We start from the raw sequence: 21,694 nt of genomic DNA on the forward strand, positions 1-21,694 counted from the left end.
CTATAAATACTCACACTTCTATTCATTTTTTTACCACAACTACTCCACCTCTTCTATAATGATCTCTATCTTATTTTTAAAAAAAATTCTCATCCAACCACAATACGAAAAATTGAATCCTCATAATCGAGGTTTTGACCCGAACAATCCGTGGGCATTCCAAGAAACATCTAGCCCAGCATCCAATCGTCCAATTGCTCCCTTTTTAATGCATTCCACGATGCCGGATATGACTGGTTACGCATCGTTTATCTCGAATCGTTTGAAGAATGATGTCAGTCAGTTTACTTAATGTGTGTATAAAAGGTAATCTAAACTGTGCAATTACTTGTATTGCTACGTTGTTACAGGATTTTATGAGCTCGGTACCAACCGGTACCGAAAATACCGTTACCGAAATCCCCAAAAGTATGTACCGGTACCGAATATACCTGGTACGGTACGGTTCGGTACCGGTTGGTACTGATACAACACCGGTATTTGAGGGTAAAAATCGGTGAACACCGGTGCCGAACCGGTACCGAAAATACGTTACGTTTTAGTTCGAGCTACTTTTTATTATTTGACATGTTTTGTCATTCTTATAGAACGATTTGGTTTAGCGTGCCGCAACGCGCGCGCATGGTAAACAACTAGTATATGATAAAATTAAAAGTGAATGAATAGTAATTCATTCTTTATTATGTGATTTTTTATTATATCATATATTCATTTATTAGACTATGGGATATGGGGCGAGGGTTGGGTCGTGGGTTGGGTATAAATATCCAAGTCACCACCCTGGGTTGGCTTGGGTTTCGGTGTGGCCTTTTGGGCGGGAGTTTCAGTCCGGGCGTTGGGCATGACTAGCGGTCCTCCGTGGCCGGCTCTCATTGGCTGGGTTGGCTAGGTCATAGCGGCTAGGTTAAAATTTTAAAAAATAACCGTTTGGCCAAGTCAAACGGTTCACCCAAGTCACTATAAAACCCCTCAACCCCACTGCATGTCCACATCGCTACTCCAAACCTTCACTCCACCTACCCGAACCCGCTACCCACACTTGATACCGGCACAACGTGAGGAACGACCGGCACAATTTAAACGCCTGCCAACACAAGTGGCACGAGCTACGACCGAAGCTCGACCGTTTTAAAACCTACTACGATAGTGTCCCGTGCGGTGATATAAGTCACGAAGACTGGATGGCGGTGGCTAACATCTAGTTCCGGGGCAATGAGCGGAAGCCGTTTGACAAGCTCGCCCTGTTCGAAATCTACCTAACGCTTTAGGCTTTTTTTTTTAATTTTGTAATCCTTTTTTTTAGAATTTTGTAATTTTTAGGAACTTTTAATAATAATTTTTGGCTTTTTTTTTTAATTCTGTGTTTATTTTTTAATTTTAGGTTTTTTAAAATTTTTATAAAACTGGCCAACCTACGCGGGCTAGCCACGCCCCACCATACCGACCCAACACGTCACTTACCAGCGGGGGGCTTGAAATCCACGTGTCAACCCATGCCCCAAACCCCCGGCCTACCATACCACACGGTCGAAAACACCAATACCTTTCGCGCAACGCGCGAATTTAAAAACACTAGTTATCATAAAAAATCTACTAAAATTTTATCAAAAATATTTTTATAATATTATCTTTTCTACGGTTATGATGTATTGCGAATATTCTCTTTGTACTTTGATTTAGCTTGGTGCCTTGGTCCTGTTTTTTCAGTTGTTTGTACATCAGGACTGTTTTTTTTCTTTAGAATAAGATTTGATGTAATTTAGTGCATAAGCTATACAAGCACAGTACACTATACTAAAAAATAAAAAATATATTTTACAAAGTCTAAAATCTTCAATTCGCAAAATATATATCATCAAAATAGGGAAAAGATCAAATAGCAAGTTAATTTTCGCTAGAAAGGATAGGAAGCCATAGGATTATGACATGTGGCAAATTTTAAAATGAAGAGAAAGGGTATTTTAGTCAATCCAACTCCTTCTTTTCCTTTTTCAAAACCCAGTAAATTCAAAAACCCACCATTTTCAAAACCCACCATCTTCAACTATTTCTTCACTTTGTATCTCAATAATCACTACATTATAGTGCGATTTTCATCATCAATCAATGATTCAGAACCCGATCAACGTGTTCTTCAGCTATTTTTGAAGAAAACCCAGTTTAATTTCATAAAAAAATCTCGTTTTTTCCGGTGATTTTGGAGATAATCACTCGATTCGTTTTTGATTCGAGCGTTGATAAGTGTTTCTATCATTCAAATTTCGTCAATTGATGAAGAAATCGGCTTCGATCTATGTAAGAAATTCTTTAATTTCATTTTCACGATCTGGGTTTTTGATTTAGTCATTGCGTTTTACGGTCTTTGCGGGGGTCCGGGGGCGGCAGCCCCCCGTAGCGGGGTCCCAGGGGCGGCAGCCCCTGGCGGGGTCCAAGGGGCAGAGCCCCTGGCTCATTTCGATTAAATTGCTGTACTAAAAACGCATCAGAAAAATTAATTTTCCAGAAATTGGCTCATTTCGAAGACAGTAATTCGTAGACAATTTAGACAGTTCACAATGGCAGACAGGATCAAAACTCCATTGCGTTTTAGAAATGAGCCATTTTTAAGTGTTTTCTGGCCATTGCGTTTTACATATAAGACATTTCTTTGTGTTTTTGGTGCATTGCGTTTTAGGTAAAACACTTTTTTATGTGTTTTCAGTCCATTGCGTTTTAGAAAACAGACATTTTAAGTGTATTCTGGCCATTGCGTTTTACAAATAAGTCATTTTTTTGTGTTTTTGGTGCATTGCGTTTTAGATAAAACACATTTTTATGTGTTTTCTGGCCATTGCGTTTTACAAATAAGACATTTCTATGTGTTTTCTGGCCATTGCGTTTTACAAATAAGTCATTTCTTAGTATTTTTGGTGCATTGCGTTTTAGAAAAATGTCATTTTTTAGGTTTTTTTTTCATTGCGTTTTACGTAACTGGTGGTTTTTCTATTGCGTTTTACGCAACTGGGTTTTAAATTTTTTTTTTTAAATATAACAATAGTATACTCGTTTTAAAGATAAAAAAACGCTCATTTTTTTGGTGCAATTTTTATAAAAAAATAATGTCGTATAAAAGAGTTATTAACGTTTAAAAAATGGGGGGGGGGGAATTGAAGGAGAGAGAAACTATTGGCTTGGATTGACTAGAATGCCCTTGAACAAACTCACGCGACTCTTTTCTTCCTTTCAATTTCCCTGATTTAATCTTAGCCCTTGATTAACTTAATGGATGGTCAAGATCACTTCCTATCCTTCCTAGCCAAATAAACTTCCTATTGTATCTCCACCCCATCAAAATATACCATATTTTAAAAAGAGTAAATTACGATTTCGGTCTCTGTGCTTTTCTCACTTTTACCCTTTTAGCCCAAAAAAGAATTTTTTAACATTTAAGCCCCCAACGTCTTTTTTTCTAACCCTTTTGACCCCTAACGTCTTTTTTTCTAACCCTTTTGGCCTCTAACATTTAATGTATGTGGTTAGTGTTAGGGGCCAAAAGGGTTAGAAAAAAAGACGTTAGGGGCTCAAATGTTAAAAAATTCTTTTTGGGCTAAAAGGGTAAAAGTGATATAACCACATGGGCCAAAATCGTAATTTACTTTTTTAAAAACATTTATGATAAAATTAAAAACTACTGAGGTTGAAAATGAAGCTATAATGACCACATCCACTTGTATAACTAAGAACATATAATCATGTACCAATGCACCAACATATTTCACACAAAATCAGCTCCATAACAACACACCCACAAAAATATAAAACCGAAAATACTATCCGATATCGCAAGGAAAAAATACAAAAAAAGATCGAAAAGTAAACGAAGAACGGCGAGCTACCCTGAACAAGTTCATGAAATGACTAGCGGTCCCATGGCTCGATATGATGATCGGTTTCTGTATTCAAAAGAATGAACAAAGATGTCATACGCAAAATCCATACATAATGTTGTTATGTTAATTATATTAACACCTAAATCATAAAAACGACGATAAGAGCAGAGAATATAAATAAAAGATTAAAATGTTATTATACAATATTATAAGTTCTTGGATGGGTTTGCATATGAGAAGATAACCTGATGTTGATGTGAGGCAATGGACCATGATCAGTATTCAGATCTGATCCAAGATCCAACTTGTCAGATCCAGATTAGATCCATGGATTTTATCAATATTAATACTAACAAAATTATAGAAATATTGGATTTTAATAATCTCAACTATTCGTCGTTGGCCGCCAACAGTCCCAACTTCAAAAATAACCACTGGCAGTCCCAACTATTGACATATTCGCCACCAATGGACCCTGACTAACAGAACCCTAACGCCGTTGGTCTCCGATCGCCGGAAAACCGTTTTTGTTCAGGAAAAGGTTTCTAAAGGTCCGATCTAAGGTTACAAAGAGGTTTTGGACAAAAATGTTGAGTTTTCCGACCACCAAGTTGAGTTTTCCGGCCAAAAAAAAGTTTCTTGGCGACTTTAATAATTGGGGCTTTTACTTGAAAAAGGTTCCTAAAGGCCCGTAATAAGGTTACAAAGAGGTTTGGGATGAAAAAGTTGAGTTTTCCGGCCAAAAATGAGTTTTCTGGCCAAAAACGTTTTTCCGGCGACCGGAGACTAATGGCGTTAGGGTTATGTTAGTCAGGGTCCATTGGAGGCCAATATGTTAATAGTTGGGACTGCCAGTGGTTATTTTTAAAGTTGGGTCTGTTGGCGGCCAATGACGAATAGTTGAGATTATTAAAATCCAATATTCCAAATTTATATGATAAAAACACAAACTTTATAGGAAACACTATTTCTCTTGCATATACAAAGTACTGAAAAATGTCACTAAATTCCACACTTTGGATCATAAAACATGTTTCTAATTCATAGTTGTTAATGGCGAATAGCGACAAATAGCGATAAGGTACCTATATGCTACATAGCGAATAGCGATAAACAGCGGGCGCCGGGCGGCTATTTTATAAATAGCGATACACTAGAAAAAAACTTTAAAAAAATTATATGTATATTATATCAAAATACCTGGTATATATGCTATTTTACATGTATGTTTAAAAAACTAACTTAAAATCCAGCTATTTCATAACTATATTTAATTGCTATTATATGAACAAAGAAATGTCGCTATCTATCGCTACAACCTTTTTAGCGAGCCTAGACCTATACACTGCGTAGCGCGCTATAGCGATCGCTACGCTCGCTATTGACAACTATGGTTTCTATAACCTTTCATGTCCACTCGAATAAACCAAACACATAAGCAACAAGTCCTAGTGTATAGTACTACTTGATTACTTGTTGACATGTTTCACATCAAGAGGGCAAGTTCGACCCGTATATGCAAAATTGGGTTAAACTTCTAACAGGCCCAAAGGTACAATAATAGTTTTAGCTAAAAAAGAAATGGGCCAAGTGGATTGAGTATTTTACAAGTCACCAAAAGTGTATCAAAGCGTTTACAAGCTCATTTTATTTAAAGAAGTTTGATCAGTATTCTAATAAAAACTTTTCATCATAATTGATACATATAACTAACTATGTAAAGGACCCGTTTTAAGATCATTAGAAGATAACCCACCTGATATTACCGCCCAGATCCTGAGAACAACTCGAATATTCCACAGCAGCTCTTCCAAGAGGTCGTATTTTGCACTGCTACTGGAGTTGAAGCTGCGGGAGCCTGCATACGTTTTCACAATTCTATAAAGCATGCCCGTCGGGATGACCAAAAGTTCAAAATACACAAATTGATAGAATAATGAAGCATAAAGATGGTGTAGATATTTTACAAACAAATTAACGATTTAATTATGATCACAAAACTATGTTGTATGCATTATAAATGCATATTTTGACCCGTTTAAACCATTTGACTCGTTTTCTTTGTCTAGCTAAGCCATTTCACTTAACCCGTTACTCCGTTAGGAATTAATCATAACTCAAATCAACTCATGCACAAGTCTTCCATATCTAATATTGCACAATATTACCCAAAATACATTCAAAGATCACAAATAGAAAAAGATAACAATTAGAAACAATGAAGAGTATACCTGTCTATCAGAGTGTTCACTTGTCTCGATTTCATTTGCACAATCTGCGCCATTAATGTCAGTAACCGAGTCTTTTGGAGGTGTAGAAGACGATACATGATCCTTCGATTCTAAAGAAGTCTTTTCAACCAACGGCTGCAATCTTTCCACCTCATCTTCTTTCAAAACCGATTCAACAACTACAGTAGAATCCGGGCTATCATCCTTCACAGCAGTCTCACAATCATCAACCGTCAGTGGTTCTTCAACCACAGGTGTTTCCTCCACAACCAAATCTTTTTTCTCCTCATTCTTAATTTCATCAAACACTTGTGACACTTGTGACACTTGTTCTAATGACGAATCAACCGGCTTAACCGGATCAACAATTGGGGATATCTCTTCAACTAAAGATTCACTAACCGTAACCGATTCAACCGGAGCAGATTCAACAACCACGACCTCCTTTTCAACCACACGAGACTCGTCATCCGAACTATCACTAGAACTCGAACTAGTTCCATTAGAATCCTTCGATTTCGACACGGTTTCAACCTCAACGTTACCCTCTTCCTCATTAGCATCCTTTGATATCGTTTCGGATGAACAATCTTCCCTCTTCACCACCTCCACTGTCGTCGTCGCACCATCATTCCCTTCCGCAACCACTTGATCCATTCAAAACAAACAACAACAGTTCAAACTTCAAATCAATCACAACAAAATGAAGTTCAAAAAGCCTTAAATAGTACAAATTCAATGAGTGTGGTAGTTAAACCAAACAACTACAACTCAAAAGTACCAAACACAACGCATCTCTACACAACTTGACCTAAAAACAAAGACCCAACACAGATAAGCAAAACCCCACAACCCACAAACAATCCAATAGAAAAACAAGTTGATGTAGATGTATGATTAAGATACAGATATGCAAACACTAAACCCACAACTTTTAGCAATAAATTAATCAACTTTATCACAATTGGGCCATACCCACAACTTGAAATGGAATAAAAAAGGGTTAGATGGATGTATTAAAGCAAAAGAAAAAGAAATAAGAGGGTACCTTGAAGAGGGTTAGGTGTGGATGAGTCATTAACCTTCTTCTTCTTGGCAGCTTTTCGCTTCTTAGAACCTGAAGGCATGATTGGATTGGATTGGATTGTGGAGATGAAGTAAGGGGGGTGGTTGTCTTCTCTTCTTTGTAAATGAATGTAAATTGTGAGGGAGTAGGGCCTGAATCTCAAGATTCAAAGTTAAAAATATACCAAAACTGTGTCACTGGCACTTTTGGCAGGGTGCATATGCTGAGGGGTATGGGTATATTTTCAAAATTACAAAACTTTAAAAATCTATTCTTGATTTTTCTTTCTTTTTTTTTCAAAGTTTTTGATTTTCTTGATCTTTTGTCTATTTAATTTTGAGATTTTGTTAAGCTCATAATGTATTTTGAGATTTTTTCTAATTTCAGATCATATTTGGTATTTTTTTTTATCTTCTTTACTTTTTATTATATATTTATATAAGTTTTTTTATTTCGTATATTAAATATTATTTTGAGTAGAAGTAAATTATACATACTGTAAAAGAGAAAGTCGGTGAAGACAATCACCGACTTTCTTTTATTTTGATTTTACTAGATTATGTAAACATTACTATGTAGAGTCGGTAGCGGGGCTCTTCCCCTCTTTGCGTCATCCGAGATCGATCGCGTTCGCCGCCTCCTCGTCCAACTTTTTTCCTTTTTTTTTAATTTCATTTGGTTACATTTTCTGCTCTTTGTGGTTGAGAATAAATACCGTGTTCCGTTTATTTTTCTCTCTCCATAAATGATATCACCATCATATTTAATAATTATTGATTGGGCTGATTTTTTTTTTTATTTTAGAAAAAAAAGTAAGCATCATATCTATAAAAATTAGACATAATTTATGAAAATGTCACGTTAATGTTTTTTCCATATACAAATTCATATATGATAAAATTTAAACTCAATGAACAGTCTTTACTATTATATTCAAATTCATATATGATAAAATTTCAACTCAATGAACAAATTAGATTTAGAATTAGAGATGAGCAAATGGTATCGGGTACAGATACCGGTCTCAAATTTACCAAACCGGTGTATTTTCGGTACCGGTTCTGTACAGGTATTCATCGGTTTTTACCAAACCGGTGTATTTTCGGTAACGGTATTGTCGGTACCGGTTGGTACCGAGCTCATCAAATCCTGTAGCAACGCATCAATGCAAGTACTTGCACCGTTTAGATTACTTTTCATACACACAGTAAGTAAACTGTATTTCGTTTGAATGAGGTTTTATATACACAACAACTTATTTTGCTTTTTTTTTTGTCTTTTTCTGTAATGAATGAATTGTAGCATGTAAAATTAACTTGGATATTTAGAATATTGATGAGCAAATCGTATCAAATCCTGTAAACGAACCGACATCGTATCGGTACCAAATTTACTATACCAAATCATTTTCGGTACTAATTTGGTACCCACCTTTTGGCGTTTTCAGAATCGTTACTTTCGGTTCGACACCGGTCTAGCACCATACCTATTTTATTGATTTTTACCTTCAAATATTACTATTATTATTAGCACTGTTGCAGAAATCGGCCTAGGCGGCCGATTAATCGGCGCCTAGGCGCTAGGCGGTCACTTACTGCCTAATTTTGAGCTAGGCGGTCAATTAATCGGTCATGGTCAAAAATCGGTCAAAATCGGTCCTAGGCGGTCAAAATCGGTCCTAGGCGGTCAAAAATCGGATTAATCGGACAATATTAGTCGGTCAAAATCGGTCCTAGGCGGTCCTAGGCGGTCAAAATTGGTCAAAATCGAACCATACTATCTGAAACTTGAAGTATTTATGTGAATTTTGAAGTATTATTTTTATATTATTGGGTATATATATATAAATTTGAAAAAATACATACAAAAATCCCATTTCGATTAATCCCGATTAATCCCGATTAGTCCCGATTAATCCCTAGGCTGTACCTCACCGCCCGACTAGCGCCTAGCGCCTTCTACAACATTGATTATTAGTAGTAGTAGTATATTCTTATTATTATTTATAAAAAAAAAAAAAAGAACTTTTTATTCTTCCAAATAAAGACGTATCCAAAAGACCTAAAATTTAAAAATATGTTAAAATCATAAAGATAGCATGTTTCGAAATAACTCGTGATTATTTATAACAAATTTCCTATGAAAGTAACTAATCTTTTATTTATTATAACAAATTTAAACATTTTTATTAGTTTCTTATAATTTTTAAAATATAATATTTTACAAGATTCGAATATATTGTTGGGACCTAGTTAATTTTTTCTACATTTTCATAGAAATTTTATTAACAAGCAAGTTGTTAACAGTGATGTACAAGTATAACGAATCCTGAAACCGTGATGAACCGAGACAATGTCGATCGAACAAAATTGGTACCAATATCAGTTTTATCAGGAATGGTATTGGTATATGTTTTTATGACTTACGATCATTGTAAAACGCATTGGAAACGTAACCTACCAAACCGAACCCGACAACTACTATTAGATTCTATGGTTTTCGACTATCGTAAAACACATGTTGTTATCCTTTTAGACATATCCCGATTTTATTTTTTTGTTACATAAATTAACTTTTGTGTAATTATACCTATTGAAGGCTTGGGGCAACACATGTCGGCTGTGGAATACCGTGCTATCCTTAGATACCGACTGATGATTCCTTTGTTCCCAGTTGACGAGCCATGTCCGGTATGCCGCAAAGCGTGTTTGGATTCTTTCGGCGAGCACGCGATCCACTGTAAAGAGCTACCAGGGTTTAAATATCGGCATGATTGGGTGAGAGATGTGTTATGTGATGTTCTTAAGCGAGCCGGGATCTCTGCCAAAAAGGAGGCTCCAGTAAATTTCCTGACTGACCCCTTAGAGGGGAGGTCCACTTTACGCCCGGCGGACATCCTTGTGTTTGGATGGGAAGGGGGGAAACACGCTTGTGTAGATCTAACTGGAGTCTCCCCTCTTGTCGGGCTCAAGGACAAGGGCTTTGTCGTAGGGCAAGCGGTGCTCAAGGCAGAGGCGAGCAAAGTGGCAAAACATGAGAAAGCCTGCCTGGAGAATCAACATGTGTTTGTCCCGTTTGCGTTTGATACCTTTGGTGGTCTCGCTCCTGACGCTGTGCGACTTTTGAATCGGGTTCAAAAAGTCGTTAATAGTAATTCTTCGTCGCTAAAGGTTTCAAACTTTGTATTTAGTAGAATTGGTTTTTCTATTCAAAAGGGGATAGCGGCGCAACTTGTTGCCCGGCTACCTGCCATTGCTTTGTAATTGCCCTTTTTCGTGTGGAATGATATTTTTTCGGCTTTCAAAAAAAAAAAAATTATACCTATATACGTTTTTTTCTTCAATACAAGTCGATTTCAATATTCCAAATACTTTTTTCACTGTCTGTAGTATGTAAATTTTATATGATAAGTTAATACTGTTGTAAACCTTATTTTATGTTTTGTATATATACCGAATTCCCGTCGTATCATGCGAAAAATCCTACTAATTTACGAACATAGAGCACCTATATATTCCTTAATGTAAAAAACATAAAAGAAATAATTTTATCTTTTTACTAAAGATATTTGTATAATGATAATTTTAGAAGACATCTATGGCAAAGAAGATAATAGTAAGACTCCTCGTTAAGGGGTGACGCTCTAGGGCCAGGGGGTCCCCTCCCCCCTCCCCTGTTTTTTTTTTTTATCATATTGTTAATTTTAGTAAAAAATTTGTAGTGTAAAATATTGGAAATTGAGTCCCCCGGCCCCGGACTTTGTTTGAGGTTCGCCAATGCCCATGTTACCTCACCCTTCACGAGGCTATACACCATAATGCGACTTTCAAAGGGGGAGCCAAGAGGGGAGGCATTACCTCCCTTAACAAGAATTACGGAGAGAGAGAGAGAGAGAGAGAGAGAGAGAGGGAGAGGGAGAGAGAGAGAGAGTGCTTTTTTAATCAATCACGTAGGTGCTGTTTGTTTTTTAAGAGGTAAAAGGTCGGCAGTCTGCGGACCATATCTGCAAACATCTGCAGGAGAAGAGGTGGACCAAAGGTCTGCAGTCTGCAAGGAGAAGACTGTTTGCTTTTTTTACTTTAAAAAAAAAAAGAGAAAGAGAACTGCCACCTGCCCCTAATTTGGCTTCTTCCCCTTCAGAAATTCAAGATCGTCAGGTTACAAATCTTCCCGATTCAAAACCCATAATTCTTTTACTAAACCCACAGACCTGTAAGATTGGCCGAAAAAAGGGCACTGTCACCGGATTTCTTGTGTTTATGCTCAGGCGTGTGAAGCTCCTGCGAGTGAGATATTGGTTATATGGAGGAAAGTTGTCAATCTCTTGCCACTTGATTCTGATTGGAGTATGTGCTGATGATTTTCCTCACATGATATGTTTAATTAAATAACTTTCCTTTGTGAAAATTGAGATGATGATGATGGTGTTGTTGCTGCAAATATGGACTTTGCAGATCTGATCCGTTTCAAATATGTAATCTGATCCGTTTCAAATATGTAGCTCTGATGCGTTTCAAATATTAAAGGAGGTGGAGGTGGAGGTGGTGGCAGAGTGGAGGTGAGCGGCGGAGGAGGTGGTGACGGAGGTGGCAGAGGAGGTGGTGTGGCTGGAGGGAGAAGAGGTTTGAAGAGGTTTGAAGACTTAGGTTGATGTCTGCGTGGGGAAGAGGTGAGGAAGATGTTTTTAGTGAGAAGCTCTTCAAGAAAACAAACAAGCTGCAGGACCCAAAGGTCTGCGCGCGTCTGCGCGACGCAGACATAAGTGCTCAGAAGAGCTTTTGCCCAAAAAACAAACACCACCGTAGTGTCACGTCATGTATTTTTTTAGTTAATTCACAACACCATTGTTAATTAATGAATTAGTTAAAAATTTACTACCTACATGATACTGGACACTGATGTGACAGGACGTTATACACTTTTTAGTTATAAACCACAATATATCATCAAAAGATTGGTATGAAAAATAATGGGTAAGCTTTGGAAAGTTGATATATGTAGTTAAACAATTGAGAGTAGAGAAAAACATATGCATGTCGACTTTTATGTCTAAGTATAGCTACACATTTTTTCCTGGATTCAATAAGTTTTATATAGCTTATTAATTAAAAATTTAAACAAAAAAATGAACTGTTATAATCTTTAATTTAACTATAGCATTGTTAATTTTTTTTAAACACTAAGACATTATCAATTATAATTGTGTGTTCAAACTAGTTACAACAATGCATCTAAGTTGTCAAAACTAAATACAACGATGGCACTAAACCAGCTATAAAGATGCTTCTAACTTTACAGTGGTGCATCCAAAGTGTTCACATCTTATGTATAAACGATTTGTGCTATTATAGTGGTGTGTCCAAACTGTCATAACGATGTGTCTAGAATCATATATAATTTAAAAGGCAATACGTCGTCAGCCTAAAATATATGTATCCCACCTTGAATACTTTGTATGATTCACAAGTCACTTTTAGACGTTGAAACCACTTTAAACATTAATAAAATTTTCAGCTTTATATACTACCCTGTCGTGGTACGAGAAAAGAATGCCCCACATAAAAAAGGGATAAATGGGTATATAGTTATAATGACATCCATAGCAAAACTTAATTCAACAATGTAGAAACATAAAATTTAATATCGGCTGTATTCTTTGGAGTCTCCCACCAAGCACACACACTAGAAGGACCAAAATAGTACCTGATAATCAGAAATAGCCCCAAATATTGACTAATTCTAGAGGACACCAATGCTTTCTAAACAGACTAACAATTATTGATATTCTAGATGTAGTGATTGACATTTATCTTTAAGTTGTAGTAACAGTTACACGTCAAAGGATTTTTGTTTTACTTTACAAAAAAAAAAAAAAAAGTTAATTAAGTAAAAGGATTATAACTTTTATACATTTAAAAGTAAAATATAACTAACTTAAAAAAGTACAAAAAAAAAAAAAACTAAATAGGCCATGATATATTAATACGTAGTGTGAAAGTAAATGTGAAATATCAAAGGTGAACTCTCAATATTAGGGCTATAAACGAACCGAACGTTCAGCGAACAGTTCGTGAACCGTTCGGCGGGAAGTTCGTTTATGTTCGTTCGATTAGCTTAACGAACGGACACGAACAAAAAATTCCGTTCGGTTAGCTTAGCGAACGAACACGAACACAAGTTTCGTTCATTCGACTGCGTTCGTGAACGTTGGGTAATATGTTCCTTTACGTTTGTTCATGTTCGTCGTTCGTGTTCGTTTGATTATATTAAAAATAACAAATTTTTTATCTAAACATATTGAAAACTTGAAACCCTGTCTTTTTCTAAGTTAGCTAAAATTTGGACACTCGAAGACATTTTTTTGGGATAATTATGTCTAGGTTAGTTAACCTTGATTTATCATTTAGTGGTGTAGAAGACTTTTTTGTGTTTTGATTTATCATTTGATGGTAGTATTTAACTACTTATATCCAATGCTTAAGAATAACAATGTTTTTTATTTTTTATTTTCAAGTTAAATGTCCGTTAACATTCGTTGTTATTTGCTTGCGTTCGTTTGTGTTTGAGACCAGTGTTCACGAACTGTTCGTGAACAACTGAATTTCCTTAACGAACGAACACGAACATAAACTTATGTTCGGTATGTGTTCGTGAACAGTTCGCGAACATGTTAATTTTCTTAACGAACGAAAACAAACATGGCCTTATTCGTGTTCATTCGATTCGTTTACAGCCCTACTCAATATATACAGGTGAGAAACTATAGAAAAACCCATATCGAGCCACCTAAAAGTAAATATAATTAGCTTTAAAAATACCAAAACTAAATATGCTAAATATCTTTTGCAATCATATATTATAATATTTAGTGTGAAAGTAAACACGAAATATCTTAATGGTTACCATGGAAGGTGAACCCTTATTACAACGGCGGATCTAAAAAAAAGTTTAGGGATAGTCTAAATATATATATATATATATATATATATATATATATATATATATATATATGACAAAGATCCGTTAGGAACCACCCTTTATTGCGAGAACCGCGAGAACCAGTGTGAACACAAACAGTAATACCTAAAAAAATCTAAAAAACACCCAAAAATTTTTTTTATTTTTTTACTATTTTTATATAAAAATCGCTACTTTTAGTATAAAAAAAAAATTTTAATTTTTTTTTTAAAAAAAAAAATTTTTTTGGCTACTAAAAGTAGCGATTTGAACATAAAAAATAGTAAAAAAATTAAAAAAAAAAATTTAGATTTTTTTTTTTATTTTTTTTTATTTTTTTAGATTTTTTAGGTTTTTTGGGGTTTAGTTTTTAGCATTTTAGCTTGGGGGGGGGGGGGGTGGGGGGGTTTAGGTTTTTGGGGGGTGGGGGAGGGGGGTTTAGGTTTTTGGGGGGGGGGGTGGGGGGTGGGGGGGGTTAGGTTTTTTTAGGTTTTTTGAGGGTTTTAGTTTTTAGCATTTAGCTGTGGGGGGGGGGGGGGGGGTTAGGTTTTTTTTTTGGGGGGGGGGGTTTAGGTTTTTGGGGGGTGGGGGTTAGGTTTTTTTTAGGGTTTTTTTAGGTTTTTTTTAGCTATTTTAGGTTGTGTTCACATTGGTTCTCGCGGTTCTCGCAATAAAGGTGGTTCTCGCATGAACCTTACCCTATATATATATATATATATATATATATATATATATATATATATATATATATATATATATATTTGACGTAGGGGTATTCTAGTATTTGCTTAACGATATCCCGATACATAAATATAGAAGAAAAAAATATTGCACTAATTTTACACTCTACTGACAAAGTTGATCCACATACATCTGCCCCTGCCTTAATATATAGAAGTGAGAAACCCTAGAAAAGCACATATCGAGCCTAATACAATGTATACAAATAACACACATCCTCAAGTTAGGGCATATATGTTAATCATGTTCGGCTTTCTCTTTTAAAAGACCACGAACTCATATCATCTCCGAGTTGCTGCCTCTTATAACTCTATACTCTGAATCATCACTTGATCTTTGTACTACGTGTTGCTTCTTACTATTCATGACACAAAATTTCCTCCAACAAACACACAATACCTAGTTGTAGACCGTCAGGAACAAGACATTCTCCACAATTTGCATCTAAGACTATCGATAGTCGTCCATCCCTAACCTTTATAAATGCACCCACATGACTATGACATTGCACTGATTAGAATACAAAACCACTTGAATTTATATGGTATTGAGATACCCAATACACGGTAAACAACATTCTAGTTTCCGTTGTAGGGTGTGGTCATGAACTGACTCGAGACAGTAACAATAAAGGAAATATATGGTTGTGTAACTGTCAAGTAGTTAAGCTTTCCAATCAACAATTTAATTTGTTGAAGATCCTTCATCTAGCTCCCGTCCTTTAAAAGACGCGCATTGGGTTATCAACTAGCTCGCAACCTATTAATCCAAACTCAGTCAACATATCAAGGACATGCTTCCGTTGAGAGATAAGTATTCTTTATGGATAACGAGATACCTATATACCAAGGAATTATTAAAGTCTACCTAAGTCAATAATCTGGAACTAAGACTAAAATAAATGTTTGAGCTCAATAATTCCAACCTTGTCATCCCATGTAATTATGATATCATCCACATAAACAACTACAACATTCTTTTAGCTCTTACAATGTATAAAAATATAGATTGATATGCATTGCGAACCATCTGAAACTCTCCCATAACACTAGAAAACCTACCAAACCATGCCATTGGAGGCTATTTACGGCTATTTAAGGAACAACGCAATATTGTTAGTGCATATGTCTGTTGACTTCGTCTTGTATCGAGTCATGTAATAGAATAGATAAACCAAGACGCGTTGTTCGAGAAAAACGGGAAACAGGTCTGAACTGACCAGTTCGTGCGAACTGATCAGTTCGTGCGACCTGGCAGTGGCTAGTTCGTGCCATGTGGCTTCCCTATATATAAAGGGTCTTGGGCTGTCATTTGTAACTTCTGATTCCGGTAGCGAAGCTCTGCCGAAGTGTCTCCAGCTCGTGTAACGTTGTGAAATCAATATAAACGACAGTTAATCTACTTCTAAGTGCATATCAAGCTGAATGAAGATCAAATCAATGAATTCCGCCTCTGATTTGGTCTAGAACTCTTCTGATCGACTCGTTTTGATCGATTCCCCGATCCTACAAGTGGTATCAGAGATCAGGAGGAAGAGTTCTTACCATTTCAGCTTGTTTTCTTCAAAAACAACTTCTTTCTACTCATCTTTTACACTTTTTCTTCAAAATTTCAACGAATTTACGGATAAAATGATCTGATTTTTACATATATCACGTAAAACTGAGTTTTAATCAATCCTCGAAAAAAATCAAAACTAAAATCAACCTAAAACTTGATAAAATGGACCAGGCCGCGTGAAAAACTTTCAGTTCGTTCGAGAATCATTCAGATCGTGTGAAACCTTGTCAAGTCGTGTGAAAAATTGTCTAGATCGTACGAGGTGAACAAGCCAAGTCGCACGGTTTGATCAGTTAGTGAACTAGCTCGCACGAGTTGATCAGGTCGCTTGAAATTACTTCCAGCTCGCACGGTTTGATTCAGGTAGCTTGAAATCTCACCAGATCGCTTGAAAGTACTCAGTTCGCACGGTTTGACATCATTTCAGGTCACACGAGGTGTTCAGATCGCTTGAAAGATCACCAGGTCACACGGTTTGATTCATCTAGCTCGCACGAGTTGTGTCAGGTCGTTTGATAGATGGTCAGTTCGTTTGAAATAGATTCTTCAGTTCGTACGGTTTGGTTAAAGGGTGTTCAGATCGTTTGAAATCTTCCCAGTTCGTTTGAAAAATATGTTTTTTGTGAACTTCAATACCGAAACATGGACAACGAATTTTATAATGCATTTGCTACTGCCCCAGGTACTCCTGTTACCGTTGCTCAGAATGTAAACATGGAAAATGAAACGGGAACGTTGCAGAAACCCCCAAAGCTGATGAGCATTGAAGAATATTACTGTTGGCAAGAACGTTTCGAAAACTGGGTTCAAGCAAATCATCTAAGGTCTTGGGAGTGTATTGAAACTAAGTACGTTCGACCTCGTAATAATATGGGAGTTATAAAGAATATTTCTGAATTTACTGAAAAAGAGAGAGAAATGTACAAGGCAGAAAAAATGATGATCAGTTTACTTCAACAAGCTGTGAAAGAAGACATTTTCATATTACTTTAACATGATGATAGTGCACGTTCGATTTGGGAAGCACTTCGTACAAAATTCGAAGGAAGTACGGAGATGATCAAGAATAAAATGTCACTATTAAAGAAAGAATTTGAATTATTCTCAAGTTTGCCAGGTGAAACTACAAAGACTCTTATTGAGAGATATTGTCATTTAGTACGATCAATGAGTCGGTTGGATATCAATAAAGATCAAGAGGAATGGGTTGAAAAATTAGCCGATGCTTTACCTCAAAAAGAATGGGGTACATATCTTATGATTTTGAAGAATACCGGAGAGTATGATAGATTGACAATTGCTCAATTCATCGAAAAACTTGAAGGACAAGATCTTGAACAACAAAAGATCGCTAGAATGAACAATTCAAGTGGTCAAAAAGATATCAAGATGTATTTCAAAGGTAATGTTCAAAATGTTGAAGCAAGTCCAAAGATCCAAACCGCTTTCAGCGCAGAAAACTCATCCGGATCACTCAATCAAAGTCAAATTAACAACAGTGGATTTGCTTCATATCCAAGTGTGAATCCTAATGTTTCAACTTCAAGTTATCAGTCTCAAAGCTCAAACAATGGTAATAGTCATGTGCTACAATGCAACATCGCGTTGCATCTTCAGAATTGTCAGAATTTCTCTAAAGAAGTCACTAAAGGTCATATGGCATTACTAGTTACCGTGTTAGAATCATATAAGAGTTTGGTTGCGGGAAGAATCGGAAATCCTATGTTAACAAAAGAGGATTACGATCAGATTGATGCTGAGGAAATGGAACTAATGGATATTAAGTGGTGTTTAGCGAGCGTGTTGAGGATAGCTGAGAAATTTAAGCAGATTACAGGAAGAGATGACTTACGTGATGCTAATGTTTCTACTTTAGGTTTTGATAAGTCTAAAGTTACTTGTTTTTGGTGCAGGGAAAAAGGACATTTCAAGAGGGAATGTACAAACCGAGAAGCAGGTGGAGCTCAGAATCTGTTCGGGAACAATGAATATTATCGAAAAGCAATATATCATCAGGTAGCTCAACAACCGTCAATTGAAGATGGAAAGAAGAAAGCTTGCATTACTATGCCTCCAAATCAAGAAGATGAAAGATTGCCAGAGGGATTTAGCTGGGACAAATATATTCCGGCTGAAAGTAACTCAAAGTTTAGAGCATTTGTTGCACAGATCATTCAAGAGCCAGAATTGATGGATGTGTTTGCAAATGATGAGAAAAGTCAAGATGAAGAGTCTGTCACTTCAGAAGATAGTTCAGAAAATGTCACTTCAGAAGATAGTTCAGAAAAGACACCAGTCTTTGATCAATCATCAATTGATAGTAGTGATGATGATCAAGAAAACAAATAAACATTGGTAAAACTCATCTATCTCCTGAAAGTTTCAAATTTATTTTGCAGATAAATTGGAGAAGCTAAAGGAGAGACGAGCTTCAAAAGAAAAGAAAGAGGTAAAATGTGAGAATGTTGTTCAGGTGGAAGAGAAGAATGAACAGAGTGAAGAGGTTAAAGTTATTGAAAAGATTGTAGAGGTCACAAAACCTTGTCTGAAATGTTTGGAACCATGCAAACATTGTGAAGAGAAAGATAAGAAGTATAGTGAGCTAGACGAGATGAAAGAAAAATTATTGTTCGATGTTAAGTACGTGAAAGAATCTTATGATGTGTTAAACAAAACAGTCAACCAGTTGGAAAAGACAAACTCAGAAAGAGAAGATGCTTTGACAATGATGAATGCAGTGATGATGTCTAAGAAAAAGGCCATCAATCATTATATTGAAGAGTGTGCAGAGTTGAAGCAGGAATTGGAGACTGAAAAGATTGAGAATGAAAGAATCAGACGATTGCTAATGGATTACTCAAGTTCTGATTACTTGATTGATAGAATCTATCCGACAGTAGCAGGTTTTGAAGCTTTTCAAGATAAGAAGTCGGAAGATACGGATACTGGTAAGAAACAAAGTGCAAATTATAACAAGTGTCCGCCTCCGATCTGGGTAGGTTATTCTCCCAGAAAACCAGATTCGGAACAACTCAGAAAGACAGTCAATATAAAGTTAAAGTCTGAAACAACTGATGAGTTACCAGAAAACATTGACGTCACATTCACATCGTCTGACATTGATCATGAGTCTGCGTTAATAAAGAAAGTGGTCGATCAGGTGTTGGATAAGGATGAGGAGTCAGAGTCAAAGTCTGAATCTGAGAGCTCAAGTTCATCAGTTGAAAGTTCGAAATCATAGGTCAAAAGGGTTTACAATAAAGATTTTCTGATGTCAAAAAATAATTTGAATGACGAAACATTCAAAGTAGCATATACTTTGAATGATTCAGACAAATTATATTCTGATGAGGAATTTCCAATTAAAAATGTGAAAATTGAAAATATTAAAACTGTTTTTAAATTGATAAAAATAAAGTTTTTAGAAATAAAAGATAAAATGGGATTTTCAAAACCTAAATATACTTCTAGAGTTCAACAACGTTTAAACAAGAAGAAAGGTTTCGGTCCAGGTCATCAAAAGAAACCAAATCATAAAAGCATTTTCAAAAAGAAGGGGTTGGGTTTTGATATTGAAAATAATCAAAATATTAAAGATTTTAAATCAAAAACTGTATTTGTTTCAGGGACAAGTTCTGAAGAAGAGGAAAAGAGCTCATTCTGGAAATAGTCTAACAAGGAGTTTCTTGCTAAAAAACAAAAGTTTGAGAAGACTGTGTTTGGAACCAAAAAGGAAACAAGAACTTGTTATAAATGCAAAAAAGTTGGTCACATCGCCTGGAACTGTCCAATGGCAACCAACACAAAACAGGAAGTTCTTTCTAAACTCAAAGAAAAAGTTGTTGATAAAACTGAACCACCAACTGAAAAATTCAAAGTGTTTAAAAATTCTACATTTGAAGTTGGTGAGAGTTCAAAAAGGTTTTACCAAAGAAATGTGAATCTTAACAATCAAAAGTGGGTTGTTAAGAAACCAGATGTTAAATCTAGCGATGAATTTGTTTCTTCGGAAGCAAAGGAGCCACTTTCTGGCGATGAATCTGACTCATCAAAGTCAGAGGAGCCACAAGTTGAGCTAAAAAGAGAAAATTCAGTACCGCCAATGGATGATGTCAACTTTCCACCATTGAGGATTGAAAATTTAAAACTAAAAGTTGGAAAAGTGGAAATTTCAAATCAATTCTATTCTGAAAAGAAAGAATTTGATGTCGAAGAGGCTTTCAATGGAAAAGTAAAACATATCTTTGGTAAGATGGTCAATGGTAAGGAAAAAGGGGTAAAAGACTTCTATGAAGCAAAAAGAAATGTTCAAAGACCAAGTGAAAGTGAACTGGTTACACCCAAAGCTGGTTAGGCTTGGGTGTCTGTATTTTTTCTTAAAAATCCTGACTTGCCGGAACTCCCAGGTTGGTAATTGGGGAGTAGGAATCGGCATCTTTCTTGAGAAATTCACAACTGTGATATTTCGATTTACAAGTGGTATTGTTGATAAGAATTTACAAGTGGTTAATCAAGGTCATTAAGTTGAACCTGATTTAACTTTCATACAAGTGGTTTAAAGAAAAGGAAAAGTGAATTTACAAGTGGTATTTGGAGAACAAAATGATGAGTTAAACCCCATGATGTGTGAATTCAACAAAACTAATTTTCTGGAAAAACCAGTTTGATTAAAACAAACTTAAATGTTTTGAAATCATAATGGGAAAATGGTTTGTTGTCAGGGGAAGTTCTGATTGTTTATGCTAAGTGAATGGAGAATTGAAGCAATTCACATCAGTTTGTCAAATTTGTAAAGTTTGTTGCATTTATTTTCAAATTTTCCCGGAAAATCAAAAATTGAAACATACTTTTGATTTTAGTGGGAGTAAAAAATTTAGAAATTTTGAAAATTTGAAAAATCCTAAAACATGATAAAATCTAAAAAAGCCAAAAACATGATAAAATCTAAAAAGTCAAAAACATTGAAAAATTCAAATGAGTTTTGTTGTGAAAAAAGAGGAAATGATAGTACATCAGTGGACTATCACAACATGCTAAAGACATGGAAAGTCAAAATGTTTTAAACAAGTCTCACTGATGATGTGCCAGTAGACTTCGCACGACTACTAGATTGTTTTTGAGATATAAACCTAAATATCAATACTTACTTATCTCGTGGGGAACATCTCCCGGAACATCTCTCGGATATATGGGTAACCCCCGAAATCTTGTTTGAGAGATTGCCTGATTTTGAGATACTAGGTCTTTATACTGTTTGATATCTGGGGTAT

The 21,694-nt window shown here is 35.8% G+C and overlaps 1 protein-coding gene across 1 annotated transcript; it reads right to left on the reverse strand.

The window, feature by feature from the left end:
* Positions 1-3,683: 3,683 nt before the first annotated feature.
* On the reverse strand, positions 3,684-7,460 carry LOC110937209 (nuclear localization sequence-binding protein). Its single transcript, XM_022179601.2, has 4 exons — positions 7,149-7,460; positions 6,101-6,747; positions 5,626-5,727; positions 3,684-3,932 (listed from the first exon to the last, which is right to left on the reverse strand). The coding sequence occupies exons 1-3, from the start codon at positions 7,225-7,227 to the stop codon at positions 5,632-5,634; spliced, it is 822 nt and encodes a 273-aa protein (XP_022035293.1). The 5' UTR covers positions 7,228-7,460; the 3' UTR covers positions 3,684-3,932; positions 5,626-5,631.
* Positions 7,461-21,694: the final 14,234 nt, after the last annotated feature.

The sequence above is a fragment of the Helianthus annuus genome, chromosome 4, assembly GCF_002127325.2.
Source record: "Helianthus annuus cultivar XRQ/B chromosome 4, HanXRQr2.0-SUNRISE, whole genome shotgun sequence".
Lineage (NCBI taxonomy): Eukaryota > Viridiplantae > Streptophyta > Magnoliopsida > Asterales > Asteraceae > Helianthus > Helianthus annuus.

Excerpts from the sequence above, each read along its gene's own strand:
- LOC110937209 (XM_022179601.2), bottom strand. The coding sequence starts at position 7,227 with ATGCCTTCAGGTTCTAAGAAGCGAAAAGCTGCCAAGAAGAAGAAGGTT. Across the intron at positions 6,748-7,148 it reads CACACCTAACCCTCTTCAAG|TGGTTGCGGAAGGGAATGAT; the intron begins GTACCCTCTTAT and ends GAATGGATCAAG. Across the intron at positions 5,728-6,100 it reads GTGAACACTCTGATAGACAG|GCTCCCGCAGCTTCAACTCC; the intron begins GTATACTCTTCA and ends AAACGTATGCAG.